Here is a 16,586-nt window from a genome sequence, read left to right as displayed (position 1 = left end):
ATGAAATAGTCCCACAAGAGTTTAGGGGGCCCTACCCTAGAATTCTTAAAATGATTTATTTCAAACAATGTTTTAAGTAACCTGGAACTTAAATTTCAATGATGATTCTGCAAGTACATACATATATCTGAAGAGATGTTGATATTCTTTCCTGATGAATAACACCCGGGTTAGTTTCAAAGATGCAAACGATGAAATCTCATCAATTTAAGAGCAAATTAAATATTTGAAGTTGTAAGTACTGAATAGTGAAACTCAAAAAATTAAATCGTTAAGTATTGATCAGCACTTTAAATTACATGCAAATAACAATTTAGTTTCTTCCTTTCCCCGTTGAGTGTCAATATTTTTCACAGAAAGCTCGACAAACATGGAAAATATAAAAACGAGGGAGCTCTGAACAGTTCCCCAGCTTGCCCCCCCGGCCCTAGAGACCAGGGCCGGTGCGTCCATATAGGCGAACCAGGCAACCGCCTGGGGCGCCAAGTAGCTGGGGGCGGCGCAGCAAGACACACAACAGCTGATACAACATGTTTAACAATTATTGAAACTAGACGAAAATGGATTTTTTGTAACAGTTTGGAATGTTCATATTGATATAAGTAATAATTTAAAAGTACACAGTGACCTGTTTATGATTTGTAATAAGTAAAAAAGTAAAAAAAAAAAAAAACACAAGCTTGCTTACATTTGTTTGTTGACCAAATCTTAGGCTTACGTGATGTATTTTGAGGCAAGGAAAATTTTTTTTTGGAGTGTCCGAGGGTGGGGGGGCAATTGAGGTTTTTCGCCTAGGGCGCCAATTAACCTTGCACCGGCCCTGCTAGAGAAGCACCTCCCCCTCCCCCCAATGTCAGTGTATTGCAAGTCTCGGAATTCATGTGGATATTTGTAAACGTGCCGAGGTAACAAAGCCGCGACGCACCTGGCAGGGGTGACGCCCGGGCGGGGCTCAGCTCCCGGTGCAGGGCCGACATCTGGCGGACGGTGTGGGCCAGGGGCTCCACCCGGCCCCCGAAGGGCGGGTCCAGCACCAGGGCGACCCCCTCCCCGCCGTCCTGCCCCAGGAACCCTCGCAGCACCTCGCGCCCCACGTCGCCCGAGAACAGGTGGTTGTTGAAGCAGTTGAACCGGATGAACTGCCGCTCCCCGAAGAACTGGTGCTGCCGGATCAGAGGGAGAGACGTCGCAGGCTTGCTTTCCTCCAATCTGAACTACCTTAACTCAGAACTCAACTAAAACTTTCGGCGTGTGTCACTGAAGTTCTTACGTTTTCAACTAGAATTCTCACTGTGAAATACTAACATGTGCTAATGGTCTTTTTATTATTTTTTTATATCAGTATAGTTAAAGCATACGTCAAAATTTTCTTTTTTGGTATAAAGCTTACTTTCTTCTAGTGAATACGAGAGTGAAATAAATGCTACTTTATTGTAAGTTAAAAAATTAATGAATAAATGTGTAGCACAAATAGGTAATACATATAAAAATTACCATTATAGAAACTTTTTATTGTCCTTCAGAAAATTATTGAAAAACATAGGAAGTTTTTTTATTAGGTTTGGGGTAACATTATATAATATCACCAGTTAATTAATCTACCAAATACAATTCCATATCAATTTTTACATGTTTTGTAAATTTTCAAGGCAGCCTAATTAATCTTATTTTCATCATTTAGTAAAAAATCTTTTTTTTTTTCTTTTACATTCAATTCAGATTTAAGTTTCCGACCAAAACAGGAATAGCTGTACTGAATGAAATACTTGACTGAAAGTGTCAATCCATTTTAAACTTGAAAGGTGCAGTCCAGTTCACAGACGAAAGGAAAGCAGGCCTTACCATGCAAATACAAACACATGCATGTGTTGTGTTCCAGACATTGCTTTGGAGGTCAGTAATAGGATCGCTGCTGGAAATGTTTTAGCACATGTCCGCCGAGCGAGGTGGCACGACGGTAGAGCATTGGACACGGATTCAGGATGACATGGGTTTGTACACCGGTGCATCCACAATGTTTTCAATTTTCCATATTTACCTGGAAATCACTCCAGGCAAATGCTGGAATAGTTCCTCACTGTCTGGCTGATTCCTTTCCCCAGTCTCCCTGGCTTGTGCGTAGTGTGTTACTGCCTCTAATGATCTCGCTGTTGACGAGACTCGATTACAAATCAGGGTCATTAAAAACCACAGAATATTAATTTCTAAAACAACACACTCAATCCTTAAAATTTATTTATTTTTTTGATTAAAAAGCACATTTTTTTACACGTTTAGGATGTAAACAATTCTTTGTGACAAAAATATTCCCTGAAGTGCTAACAGTTTGAGAGCATTGTAACTGGTGGCAGATACAATCATAGTCCTGAAAGCTTCTTTTGGATATAAATATAATGTAGGCCTTGTTCACTACACAGGTATGCGCCAGAATTCTCGACGTCTGGACATCCAAGGAGCGGGGTATGGCGACACCTGCTCACGCAACTTCAAACCGTTGCACAAACATAGATTATGCTCACGCAGTTGACAGTCTGACATGGAGATAGATGCTAGTGCAACAGTAAAGTGATTCAGAGTATGGAAGAGAAAAAATAAATAATTTTGTACAATGCTGTAAAGTCGAAAATATGTAGGCTAATAATTTCTTATTTCTCTACAGTATAACGAACGCTGCATCATCTCTACATTTCAATGTTAACTAAGGATTGTCAAAATTGTAATGCTTTTTTTGACGTGAAAACGTCTAATAAATAGATGAACGCCGGCTGCATGCACAAAAAAGTGTCCCGTTACACACATTGTTCCGTTACGCTGTGACCCATTACGCTCATTGTACGCTTGCGCCGCATCTATCTCTCTTCCACTCGACTGTTTATAAAGTGAAGTGAAAAGTTAATGTGGTTTTCATTTTTTTACAACAACAATTTCGGCAATAAAGGTTAATTATTCTTGCATTTTAAAAATCTGATTACTAGTATAATTTCAAGTATTTATTCTTTTATTATTAAAATAAAATGATTCAATTTTATTCATAAAGTATACAATCATTTCATCAATGTTTTGTTATGACATCACGTTAAACTATCGTCCGTAAACCAACTATACAGACAACCAATTTTTTTTGTTCTCATTATTTCTTGTTATGACTATAAATATAACATAAAGTATTAAATAATAATAGTTGTACTATTATAAAGTTTTGTTTCACACCAGTACGCTTAGTACATCCCCCCACCACATCCCCCTGTTTTCACGAAAGTTAATTAATCCGGATGAATCACTTGGGATTTTTGAGATTTCTGAGACTTCCACAGGTGGCAGCACCGTATTTTGGGACATATTTTCGTTCCAATCAACTTTCGCTCCATTCATGTAATTACTCCTACCAAATTCTGTATACTGAGAGCTAAGATGTTCACACAAAAAAATTTTAATATGAAAATATTGATTTTAGTGTACACTATTTACGAAGTTTTACCTCGGTATGTCTACAAAGAACTGATAAAATAACTCCACAATTTTTTCAGGACCATTTAATAAAAAAATTTTACAACTTTTTTAATGTCATAATGTAATTTATTTGCATATTAGAATGAAAATTTAAACGTAATATGAAATAAATCTACAATTCACAGGAACATGCAGATTTTTAACTTAAAAAGCAAAAAAAAAAAAAACCTTTTCAGGGATAATTTACACATGATTTAGTGGACAGTCTTCAACTATTTATGATTAACGTGATCTCTAAACTCAAGTGAGGTGTCATAATACAAAACGCAAGTCAGCAAAAGACCGCCGGATATTAAAGTTAAGTGTCTTCTAGGATCGTAACTGTTTATTTGTGGACTTTTTTGTGATTTCCGAGACCAGTAGAGTTTCTTTACTTCTTTGCCACTTTCAAGATCTGTAGACACACTGGTAATAGCTGTAACTGGTAATAACTGGTAATAGTAACTGTTGTTCAAGGTTATAATTTTCCTGGTATTATTCAAGGATAAAATTTATCTGTTTTAAAAATTTGAAATGCTGGTAGACAAGAATTTTCCTGTTGATCACGCAGTAGTGAAACTGTTATGTAATGAACCATCTATTTATCAATACTGTAGGGTCAGGGGACACTAGCCATTAGTTATTTATTTGGCTCTAGATAAGTGATTATTTATTACTTATCCTCTCGGGAAATTTCTCAAACAATTCTGATGCCACAGAATTTTGATTACGATGTATTGTAAAGCTCTGCGCATTTCACTCAATTACTGTGAGTGGACACCAACGTTATGTTTTCACATAATATGAAAAACTAATACTATTATGCCTCAGTATGTAAAATAATATTGTTTCTTCTAAATGAAAAAAATTTTATACAAACTTCTTTCCATATGAACTATTTCTAACACCTAAAATACATTTGTATTGTAACAAAATTATTGTAAAAAAGCTCTGTTAAAAATAAATACAGAATGATATTTTTAAATAGCCAGGGATATATAAGTTAAGATGCAAGAAAACTTATATTTTATGTAAGAGAAACACAATCTTTATACTAGTTTTAAAATTAATCTGTGAAGATTAACTTAAGATGTATTTGTCTGGAACAAACTTTCATTCACTTACACAGTCGCCATGTAGGAATTGAGCATGGTTTTCACTTAAATCGGCCGCCAAAAAGTGTGCAGAGCTCTGGGTGTTAACCGCTCAAGATTTAGTGATAGGGTCTGATTATGAATAGCATTTAAGAGTGACTGATTTTTCCTATACAAATTTGGTTTCATGGTTGTGTCTATAATGTGTATTTTCTTGACAGTGATAAAGGGTGAAATGGGTGTTTTCTTTGTCGGTTTTGGTTTAAGTGTGAATAATTTTTAACGTAACATTGTAAGTGGCATAGGAAAGTGCAAAGTGCCATTATCTGTAATATTCCACCGCTTGAAGTCCCATAGAGGCACGTTACAACACAAAGACTGCACTACAGTTCCATGCCTGGTCCGTAGAGGTGAAGAGGCGTGTGCTACGCAAGCCAGTATAGCCCTTAGCACCCGCATGCTTTCAGAGCTTGTGCGCCCAGCCTAGCAGATCCTTAACGTTCATTGCACTCAAGTTCAGAGTCAGTTTTCACAATCCCCCATTTTTTCTGAGACATTGTATAATCCCTCACGCTGGTGATACGGCATACCAACCAACTGCATCAGAAATACTTTTAGATTCAAGATGCTCAAAAACACTGCACTTTGATACTAGTGAATAATAGCCAATTGCCTAGTTTGACGATAACAGCTGTGTAAAAAAAACTGTGGATAATTTAAAGTTGATGTTGTAAGCTGCATTGAAATTTACAAGGAACATGCTTCTTAAAAAGATGGCTCTTTAAAGAACAAATGAAAGACTCCTTGACTGCCCATTCATGAATGTTCTGCAATGAAAAATTGTGTTAAAATCAATGAATAATCCCATGTACTACTGGTAGTAAATTTAATGTTCAGTGTTTCTTTATATGGATTTAATAAACTAAACTAAGCAGAAAATTTTTTAAATAAAAACTTAATGAAGAAGAAATTTATGTATTTTTCTTATGTGAAGAATGGAAGGACTGCAAAACATAAAGTTTAATGCAGGAAATAAATTTAAAAAATATATCTATATATATTGTTATGGGTTCAATCCAATTTTTTTTTCAAATCGAAATCTCAAATTTGAGGAGTACCTACCGAATCCATATTTATGTTTAAATAATATATGAGTAAAAACCCATTTGTTTTAATATTAAAAGTCATTAAAATTATCAGGTGTTATTTTTTTAAATAAAATAGCATGGTATTTACTTGTTTAATACAAACCAATATTTTTTAATGGAAAAAATGTTTTCTGAAGTGCTAAAATTGTAGCTGATAGCATATACAAACATTAATTTGATAGCTTCTGTTGAGATAAATGTCATCCTTGTGAACTACATCGGTAGTATAGTGTTTGAATCTCTGATTCTCTCTTCGTGTAATATTTTTCTTTTAAACATTTTTTTTTCTCTAATATAAAATTATATAATTTTAAAATATGATGATATAAATGATATAATATAAAATATATGAGGATTTTGAGGCCCATCACTTACAAAAAACCAACTGCAACATTATACGTATCAGGGATTTAATGTGCTTATCTCTACACCCACACATGCAATTGTAACTGCTGCACTACTGTGACTAACCACGCGAGTATGCACGTGAATGCTACAACACACAAGCTTATCAGCACATCATGCTCTCAAGCGCTATGCTATAAACAATGAATCATCTCGTACCTGCAGCTTCGAGACAATGGGCTTAATTGTTTACGCCCGGCCTCAGACTTACAGCTACTACGGATGGTATTCAACCACACATACGTACACAGTGATGTAATTATGTTGCCAAGTACAATTAATCGGGTAAAGTCTTTTGTGCTGTGAATGAAGCCCAGCAGAGAACTGCATCTCTGATAATTTCACTCCTCGTTTATTCACAAATTGCATCAAAATTTTAAGTACAATTTTTATCCAAGGACACATTTAATTCAGGAGTTTTTTTATTTAATACTACTTATTTTGCTAGGTCCCGGGTTTTATCAGTAACCTTGAAAAAGGTAATTTTCAAGTTCAAAATTTCAAGGCAAATTTAATTTGGAAAAATATTTTTATTTTTCATATGTATTTCTGCTAGGTCCGCGGTTCCATTACTGGTTAGAGTTAAGAGATTTTCTTAGGTTAAAAAATATCCTTTCTGGGGTACAATAGAAACTCAATTAGGCAACTTGAACCAATTTCAGGTGACAATAATTTGCATGAAAAAATATTAATACGATGTTAAGCCCAACACGGCCGAATGCAGTTCCGCCCAAACATGATGAGTAAAATGAGTGGGAATTTTTTTTTCTTTCAGGTTTTTGTTTCAAAAGCATTTAGATTAGTCCAGATGGCCTTCACAAGAACACGCTCAAGTGGATTTGGGCACAAAGTGTGGTAGTTCTCATCCAACCCAATGCTTTAACAAGCCCATTTTCTTTTTGACAACAAGGATATAAAAAAAACAGGCAGTAAGCAGGGCAGACATACTCAGACTGGAAGATAATTAGTGATTTTCCACCAAGAATACATTGAATGTTTAGTTAATCTACACTTTCACAAACATAAAAAAAAAATTCAGCAAGTTCTGACAACAAGTCATTAGACAACACAGTTGTTTGTAAAATGTGGCCATGTTTTGCATTAACACTGTCATGTAACACAACATTGTTTTTCCCGGTACTGGATTTATTCTGTTTTTTTTTTTCATGGCATAATTAAAGCCATGACATTTTTATCAAAGCTTCGAAACACTCATGAAAGTATTGAAATTTTTTTTTTTGTGTTGTATACGTTTTGCTCGACTAAATTTGGTTACTTAAAACAATCAAAAGATGGCACTCCATTTGCTTTTACGAATGCTCAATAATAATATTATCCATGGTTACTTTATAATTTTTATAGAACGATGTTATACATAGGGCCCAATTGGTCATTCATTTAATCTGTTCAAACATTACAAACGTTATGCGATTATTATATTTTTTTTTACATTAATCCTGTATTTTATGAAATAAGTGCAATGTAGCTTCGCATCAGAACAATATTCGCAATTAAATTTGGCTTTGTGAACATTTTAAACACCGGATTTGATGTTCGCTTCGCATCAGAGAACTAGTCTTTGCCCAGGCCCGACGTTTAGGGACCTTTACAGGACTCTCGTGACCTGCAGACGGGCGTGGCCCAGAACTCACGTATCTGCTGTCAATGTCCAGGAGAAGACTGCTCAGCCGACTGCCGTGCGCGGACTGTATCTCCTCGTGGACGCGGGGCGTGCCCACGCAGAGCACGTGCCTCACGCCGGCCCCCAGCAACATGCCCAAGATGGCGTCCGTCGACTGCTTCGAGAACAAGAACTGCGCCTCCTTCTTGGAGTTCTGCAGCGGCTTCATCAGCTGTTGGACACAGGCGCGCGGGTTTCGAGGGGTGCCGTAACTGCACAGCTGCAGGGTCTACGGCTCGGTCTCATTTGCCAATTTGGTTATTTCGTTTTCTTACCCAGGGCCGGCGCGTCCATGCAGGCGAACTAGGCAACCGCCTAGGGCGCCAAGTAGCTGGGGGCGGCGCAGCACGACACATAACAGCTCATATAATACCTGTATGTTTAACGATTATTGCAACTAGATGAAAATGGATTTTTGCTAACAGTTTGGAATGTTCATATTGATATAAGTAATTATTTAAAGTCCACGGTGACCTGTTTATGATTTGTAATAAGTAAAAAAGTAAAACAAAAAACACAAGCCTGCTTACGTGGTGTATTTTGAGGCAAGGAAATTTTTTTTTGGGGTGTCCGGCGGGGGGTGGGGGAAGGGAAGGGGGGGCATTAAGGTTTTTCGCCTAGGGCACCAATTTACCTTGCACCGGCCCTGTTCTTACCGGTACTATGAAGTAAGTGTTTTTCCTGCAAATTTTATGTTCTTGAATTTGTTGTTTGGTCACAAATTTTCTCAAAAGATATTTTCTAAACATTATTTGAGCTGTCGAACATCAGGCAAATGATGATGATAATTATGAAACCCTTGTGTGTTTGTTGAGAAGATTTGAGGCAAATAATCATAAAATACGATAACCCTCAGATAATAGTAATCACAAGAAAATAAAAAAAATATCAACAAAGCATGTGAGACCAAGCTGTAAGCAGTTCAGACCTCCTCCCATATGTCTGTTATAAAGCGGAGTTCTGCTTATCTTAACCAGTTCGGATTACCATATTTTTTGGATAGGCAGAATAATTTCCATGATGCGACGGTGTGTGGTAAAATACATCTCTATGAGCGTTTAGTTATCACGTAACACAGCTATAACATTTTTACAACCATGAAATCACTAATCATGTTAATAATTATGTCAAGATTAAAACAAAAAAAATTCTGAATTACAAAAAAATTAAATTCTTTTAAATAGGTATTTATTCTCAACTTAAATTTGTTTCGATCAGTAGGTTTTCGGATTAGCAGGACTCCACTGTAGTTTTTTTTTCCCCCTTCATTGTTTCATATTTTGTCCAACCATCTAGTGAAAAATAATTCAAACTGCTAGCTTGCATTGTTAAAAAAGTCTTGTTATGTACTTTCTCATTCCTCATTCGATGAGACTCAAAGCCAACTTTACGCCACAGGACTTTAATCAAAGAGAACATTAATTTGTGAATAAGTGTGAATACTGCATCATTTCCCACCTGAAATAACCAGTTAAAATCTCCCTGCAATTACATTTCAGTAAAACCATGCTCTAACAGTGCATGAAACACAAATATTTTTGTAGTAGTATGTAACACTTCTACACAGGCGTACGGTAAATTGAGGCTATGACATCTCGGAGCATAACGAAAAGCAGCATGATAAAAAGAAATTGTAATGTGCAATAAGTGTAACAATCAGGGGCGCAACAACTAAATTTCCAAATGGGGGGCAATATACCTTTTTATAAAGAATCATCGATCCCCCCTATTGAAGTGGGGGTCTGGGGGTCCTCCCCCGGGAAAATTTGTTTTTCAAGGTTGAAAAATGGTGCTATTTAAGCAGTTTTATTATCTAAAAATTGATTACACAGCATTTTCTTTGCCCCCGTTTGCCCCCCCCTCCCCCCTGTTGTTGCACCCCTGGTAACAATCAAGTGGCATAACTGCTTTTGCTATTTGGTGCCTTGTTTTTTCCATTGGCACTTATATGGAAAAACTGGGCAACTGAGAGTGGCGAAGCCTTGTCGCTGCAGATAAGTCAATTGCACCTTACACACATTATTCCGAAGCTTCTTAACACTACTAGAAACTGAATTCTCAGGTTTATATGAATTTTGAAATACATAACTTTCTAAATCTGTTGTTATACTGTTCTAGCATTAATACTAAAATCTATAGAATCACGATAATATGTTACCTACCTACTTTACGAAAACACAGACGGCAGCAGAAGCAACGGCCTACAGAGCCATTAGTGTGCTGATGAACTACAACCAGTCTCTGAAGTATCACTTCCATCGCGTGTGGCGCCATGCTCCCCTGATGGTTTTTTTTTTTTTTAAAGCTTTTCATGACGAATATTATTTAGATAAATACTGTAAACTAAAAATTACAGCAAACAAACTGATATATAAAAATGGCACTAAGCTAAGCCCTCTCCAGTACTGACCTATCATGCAGGATGTTCGCGAACAGGGCATACATTTAATGGGTGGCAGGGAATGCCAAAACATGCAATTATTGTTGATGAACACATGTCCGGTAAAGTATCCTCGCAAAGTCGCAGGCGTGAATAGGTGCATGCACATTTGAATGTCTCTCGAAATAGGCGCCATTCCACTGGCTGAGAGGATGCCCAATCACAGCACCGTACTTTCCAAACCGTCATAACTGGCTAGTCGCCCAATGCTAATCATGTAAATGCTACTCAGCCAACTAGTCACGGTAATATACGATACACTGCTGGTTGCTATTGTAAATGCTGTTGTTAATTGTCATAGCATAGAAGTGACAAATTTCTATAAACTCGCTGATTTTAATTTTAAGTTCCACGCTGGAACGATCAAAGTTAGATTGAGTCAGAAATTGCCATTACTGGTGACAATATTTACTCTTGAGTTTAAACTTGTTTCACAGCACAACAAAACAAGTAAAGTTTTGTTTCTTTGTGGGCACCAATAGATACATTTAGTACGTTACCGATTAAACCAATTAAACATTACACTGTTACTAATAAAAATGTAAATATCATGAGTTTTTACGAGTGTTATTGCGCAGTTTGAAAAATTGACAACAAATTTTATCCTACAGTCTATACTGCACATATAGGTTGGTCGCAGAGTATCAACCTGCTACTTTGTAACTGTTACACGCCTGTATAAGGTACTGCGAACGAGTACACTATTCAAGTATCAAGTACTTTAGTATCAGTTTAGAATTCGCCTTGAACAACACCACGGCCAATGTGCGCAGAACCCGATCGCAGATGACGGTCACTTGGGCGGAGCTTGTGAAAGAGGAGGGAGTGGCATGACGAATAAGGGATAAAGAAGGGAAAGAATGTAGGGGAGGAAGCGCAGGGGAAGGCGTTGAAGGAGAGGCGCAGAGCAAAATTATTACGAGTCGTTTTGTTTATTGTCCCACATCAAAGTACGCTCAGTGCGCAGTGCGTGCTTCTTGCGAAGACTGAAGACTCTAGTTAGTACGCTAATAGCGATACAAGACCAAGGACACTGGTTCTAGATCCATCATCCTTAGGTGATAGATATGTGGATCTACGATCTAGGGAGCAAAGCTAAAACACTGTCTCGTTCAATAATAAAACTAATGAAATTTTAATATTAAAAAGTACATTAATAAAATATATAATATTTATATTTGTGCACCTAACAACTATGAAAATGCAAATAAATTCTCAGTTGACCCTAATAACAGATGTAATCAACATATGGACTTTCTTTTTTCGAAAACAATTAGTAACTAGTGTTTTCATACATTAAAAGATTACGATTTTATCAAAAATTAAAAATAAAAAAAAAACAGATAGGTACATTAGTGAGCATACTATATCAATATACATTTGAGTTACATCAGGCAGATAGCAGTGCCAATATCGATAAAAAAAAAAAAAAACACTTTGCAAGTTCAGTCACTATTTAACAAATAGTATTGCATTATAACTCAGTTTTTGTTTACACAAATTACACTTAGCAAACTCATTATTTTCCGTGAAAAAATTCCACACAAATGAAGTATTTTTCCTGCACTCATCCATTCCTTATTTCACTATAAAGATACTAACTACAAAGCATGACAGCCCGCAACAATGTACGTGGTAATACACGGCCAGGACGAACTGCAGTGAATGTTGAACTGATTGATACTGGCTGTATTTAGTAGAGGTGGGTCGAAAATTATCAACCTGATACTTTGGCACTGATATGCGCCTGTATCAGGAACGGCAAACGAGTACACTTGAAAAGTATCAAGTACTTTAGTATCAGTTCAGAATTAGCCTGGAACACCACCACGGCCAATGTGCGCAGAACCCGATCGCAGATGACGGTCACTTGGGCGGAACTTATTGTGAAAGGGGAGGGAGCAGGAACGACGAATAAGGGATAAAGAAGGGAAATAATGTAGGGGAGGAAGCGCAGGGGAAGGCGTTGAAGGAGAGGCGCAGAGCGAAATTATTACGAGTCATTTTGTTTATTGTCCCACATCAAAGTACGCTCAGTGCGCAGTGCCTGCTTCTTGCGAAGACTGAAGACTCTAGTTAGTACGCTAATAGCAATACAAGACCAAGGACACTGGTTCTAGATCCATCATCCTTAGGTGATAGATATGTGGATCTACGATCTAGGGAGCAAAGCTAAAACACTGTCTCGTTCAATAATAAAACTAATGAAATTTTAATATTAAAAAGTACATTAATAAAATATATAATATTTATATTTGTGCACCTAACAACTATGAAAATGCAAATAAATTCTCAGTTGACCCTAATAACAGATGTAATCAACATATGGACTTTCTTTTTTCGAAAACAATTAGTAACTAGTGTTTTCATACATTAAAAGATTACGATTTTATCAAAAATTAAAAATAAAAAAAAACAGATAGGTACATTAGTGAGCATACTATATCAATATACATTTGAGTTACATCAGGCAGATAGCAGTGCCAATATCGATAAAAAAAAAAAAAAACACTTTGCAAGTTCAGTCACTATTTAACAAATAGTATTGCATTATAACTCAGTTTTTGTTTACACAAATTACACTTAGCAAACTCATTATTTTCCGTGAAAAAATTCCACACAAATGAAGTATTTTTCCTGCACTCATCCATTCCTTATTTCACTATAAAGATACTAACTACAAAGCATGACAGCCCGCAACAATGTACGTGGTAATACACGGCCAGGACGAACTGCAGTGAATGTTGAACTGATTGATACTGGCTGTATTTAGTAGAGGTGGGTCGAAAATTATCAACCTGATACTTTGGCACTGATATGCGCCTGTATCAGGAACTGCAAACGAGTACACTTGAAAAGTATCAAGTACTTTAGTATCAGTTCAGAATTAGCCTGGAACACCACCACGGCCAATGTGCGCAGAACCCGATCGCAGATGACGGTCACTTGGGCGGAACTTATTGTGAAAGGGGAGGGAGCAGGAACGACGAATAAGGGATAAAGAAGGGAAATAATGTAGGGGAGGAAGCGCAGGGGAAGGCGTTGAAGGAGAGGCGCAAAGCGAAATTGTTACGAGTCGTTTGGTTACTGTCCCACATCAAAGTACGCTCAGTGCGCAGTGCGTGCACAGTCTCGTTCAATAATAAAACTAATGACATTTTAATATTAAAAAGTACATTAATACAAGATATAATATTTATATTTGTGCACCTAACAGCTATGAAAATGCAAATAAATTCTCAGTTGACACTAATAACAGATGTAATCAACATATGGACTTTTTTTTCCGAAAACAATTAGTAACTAGTGTTTTTATACATTAAAAGATTACGATTTTATCAAAAATTAAAAATAAAAAAAAAAACAGATACGTACATTAGTGAGCATACTATATCAATATACATTTGAGTTACATCAGGCAGATAGCAGTGCCAATATCGATAAAAAAAAATATATCAGGTTGGCAATAATTTTGAAAAGACTGGAATAAGCTCGACGTTGCCAACAGTACGGTAATTTCACTGTGTGTACGGACGTACGGTCCTGCCCTTGGATCGTACGCCATTTGTACGGTCCAATCAACACAAGTAGTATGTGGTTTCTACCCAATAAAATATTTGACACAATTGTTTCAATAATATCTAACTAATTTTGAAAATCTCAACATTTCATACACTTCTACGTAGGCCTATTATGGCTACCGTGCGGGGAATACGGCGCTTCATAATTTTTTACCGAAGGGGAATACCCGTACTAACTGGTTGGAGTTGGACACTGATAAAAAAGAGCCAGTAGTAATAGATATATCTGGTGAGTAACGTTCTTCTTTTTATAAGTGACAAGGCATATTTTCATTGTTTTGTCTGCCAAAAGGATTTGTTTTTAATTTAATAGGTCACGTGGGGCAATGTTTTCAGCAGGTTTGTAATATATTTTGTTTTGATAAGCAGTGATAAGAATTTTGATTTACACATATCATTTACGTTAATGTATGACCCGACGTTGTGTTATATTACTCAATAGACGACTTGGCCAAGAGCGTTTGTGCACTGAATCATGGGTAGGAACAGCTGATTTTGCACAAATAATGTCTGAAAACGTATGTAATAACATGGGCTGAACGGTTTTTATAAATTATTTTATACATCTAATTCACTCTCATCAATAAATTTTAAAAGATTGCAGAAGTTTTGTTACTAGGCATTTTATCCATAATAAACGAGTCGACGAAAATAACCCTTACTGCTGTTAACAATAAAGGAGTACTTCTCGCAGATTTCTCAGTGTTTCAACATATTTTAATAATGAACAGTAATTTAAAACTTGTATTTGGTGTTAATCTTATACTTTAGCTGGAGTCGCTTTACAAGCACGTAGCATTGATCCTACGGCAGAACGCGGCAGACGTGCTGTTGTTTGTGAAAAAAACTGCTGTTTCTTCCCAGCATGCAAAATGTTGTGATGTCACAAGTAGTTTATTCCATAACTGTGTTGGGTAAGAACAAGATTTTATTTCGTTTATTTCGTGATTCTATTTCATGGCAAAATTAAATCACAAAGTCATTATTGTGCAATAGTTTTCTTTAATATAATCGTAAAAAAAAAAATTTATGTACCGACCTGGATCGGGAAATACGGTCCAAATGACATTTTCGTACAGACTTTTGCTGAAGGGTTGGCAACGCTGAATAAGCTGGAAGCTCGGAGAAACAGACGCTTTATTTTAGTTTGGCCGACCTCCGTAGCGTAGTCGGATGCACACCGGCTTACGGTGCGAGGGGTTCTGGGTTCGAGTCCCGGGTAAGGCATGGGTGTCCCGATTTACATTATGGTAATTGATTGCCGATGATGCGATGATGATTGCACTACGATACTTTGACCAATTTGCTTACTGAGGTTTGCTTGATTTGATTTATGATATGATATGATTACGATTTGCATTACGACGCATTACCCTATGGCTGCTGGTGTAACCGGTGAAGGCCACCCTAACAAATAATAAAAAAAATTTAAAAAAAAAATTTAGTTTGAGTCTATAGTTAACGTTTTATCTAAATTTTAAATGGTCGTGTTATGTTATGTGTGTCACACCTGTAAAGAACTTCATAGTAGAATGTTTACTCGTGACATTTCTGTACTTTAAGAGTTGCGCGAGCAAGATTTCCGTGTCAAAATGTGAAGTGGATAGGCCTATTCGCCAGCAGAATCGTGCAAACATGTTCGGCTGCTATGGGGAAGCTGACAGTGAAACTCTTGAGTGTTTAAAGCCATTTTGGCGTCCTTTTCACCTACTGTAACTACTTGAGGCGTGAGTTACCTCACTCATTAATACGAATACTGTTCTAAACTGGACTTCACAATTAAAAGTAAGTGGGACCCTGTCTTCCTGTTTGCCGAGCTGTAAACCATTCGGACACAAACAAGACCGTTAGTGTATTTTAAAGAGAAATGCATGGATGGCCCGTTTTGAAATCCCAGATAACAGTGACATTTAAGACGTTTTTGCATACGAAATATATCATGAGTCGTGACTGACTTTTTATGTTCATTATGCCGGGAAGTTATGGTTTTTTTTTTGTTATAATTGGCAGAATATTCTAAAAAATTGCTTGTTTTGGCATTACCCATTAAATGTATGTTCAGGGTGACCACAAATATATTATTTAGAAATTAAAGAACATTTCTAGGGTTGCGCCAATCAAATCCTAAAATAACATCAAATCCTTATTATTCAAAGGATTTGATACTCAAAGAAAACGTTTTGAAGAAAAATATTAGAGGAAATAAAGTAGATTAAAAAGTTTACTAGGTCAATATTTTTCTTCATACCTACCCTGTTACCTTTCTCAAAGATATTGTACTTTTAACATGTAAATATATAAATAAAACTACAATATGTAATGCTTCTGGAAACTTAGTTCATGAATAAAACATATAAAAGGTTAAATGTTTCAACACCATAGTTAATATCTTTCATTCCTTGAACATTATTTCATTTTGGAACCTTGAGACCTAGATTCGGATTCAACAAACATATTTGACCCATCAGTTGACATTTAAAATTTTCAAAAACCAAAATTGTGTTTTGAAGGGTCAGTAAATGAAATAAAAGTTAAGAAAATAATTCAAAGCATAAGCATTATTTATTAGGAATGTATGCTATGCATGATGATATCAAAATTGTTTGTGTACAGTTCTTCACATCACCCTCCACACATGGTGTTTGAGATTTATGGTCCAATTTTTTTTTTCTGAAGATCTTAAACTACACTCAGTATTGAGAGGGGGTGGGAGGGTGGGGAGAGCTGGGGCTGCCAGTTGCGAAGAGG

At 36.4% G+C, this 16,586-nt stretch overlaps 1 protein-coding gene across 3 annotated transcripts in view; it reads right to left on the bottom strand.

The window, feature by feature from the left end:
• LOC134539433 (rRNA N6-adenosine-methyltransferase ZCCHC4) overlaps positions 1-16,586 on the bottom strand; it is a 59,531-nt gene that overhangs the window by 25,162 nt on the left and 17,783 nt on the right. For all 3 annotated transcript variants that reach the window (XR_010076310.1, XR_010076309.1, XM_063381467.1), the window contains exons 4-5: positions 7,789-7,989; positions 926-1,163 (exon numbers count right to left, since the gene is read on the bottom strand). Coding sequence is in view for 1 of the 3 variants with exons in the window: in XM_063381467.1 (XP_063237537.1) it covers positions 926-1,163; positions 7,789-7,989 (439 nt within the window). In the remaining 2 variants the exon portion in view is untranslated. The remainder of the gene's footprint in view (positions 1-925; positions 1,164-7,788; positions 7,990-16,586) is intronic.

This window comes from Bacillus rossius, chromosome 15 (genome assembly GCF_032445375.1).
Source record: "Bacillus rossius redtenbacheri isolate Brsri chromosome 15, Brsri_v3, whole genome shotgun sequence".
Taxonomy (NCBI): Eukaryota; Metazoa; Arthropoda; class Insecta; order Phasmatodea; family Bacillidae; genus Bacillus; species Bacillus rossius.
The sequence above is the reverse complement of the archived record's forward strand: the minus strand, read 5'-3'. Positions and strand labels throughout refer to the sequence as shown.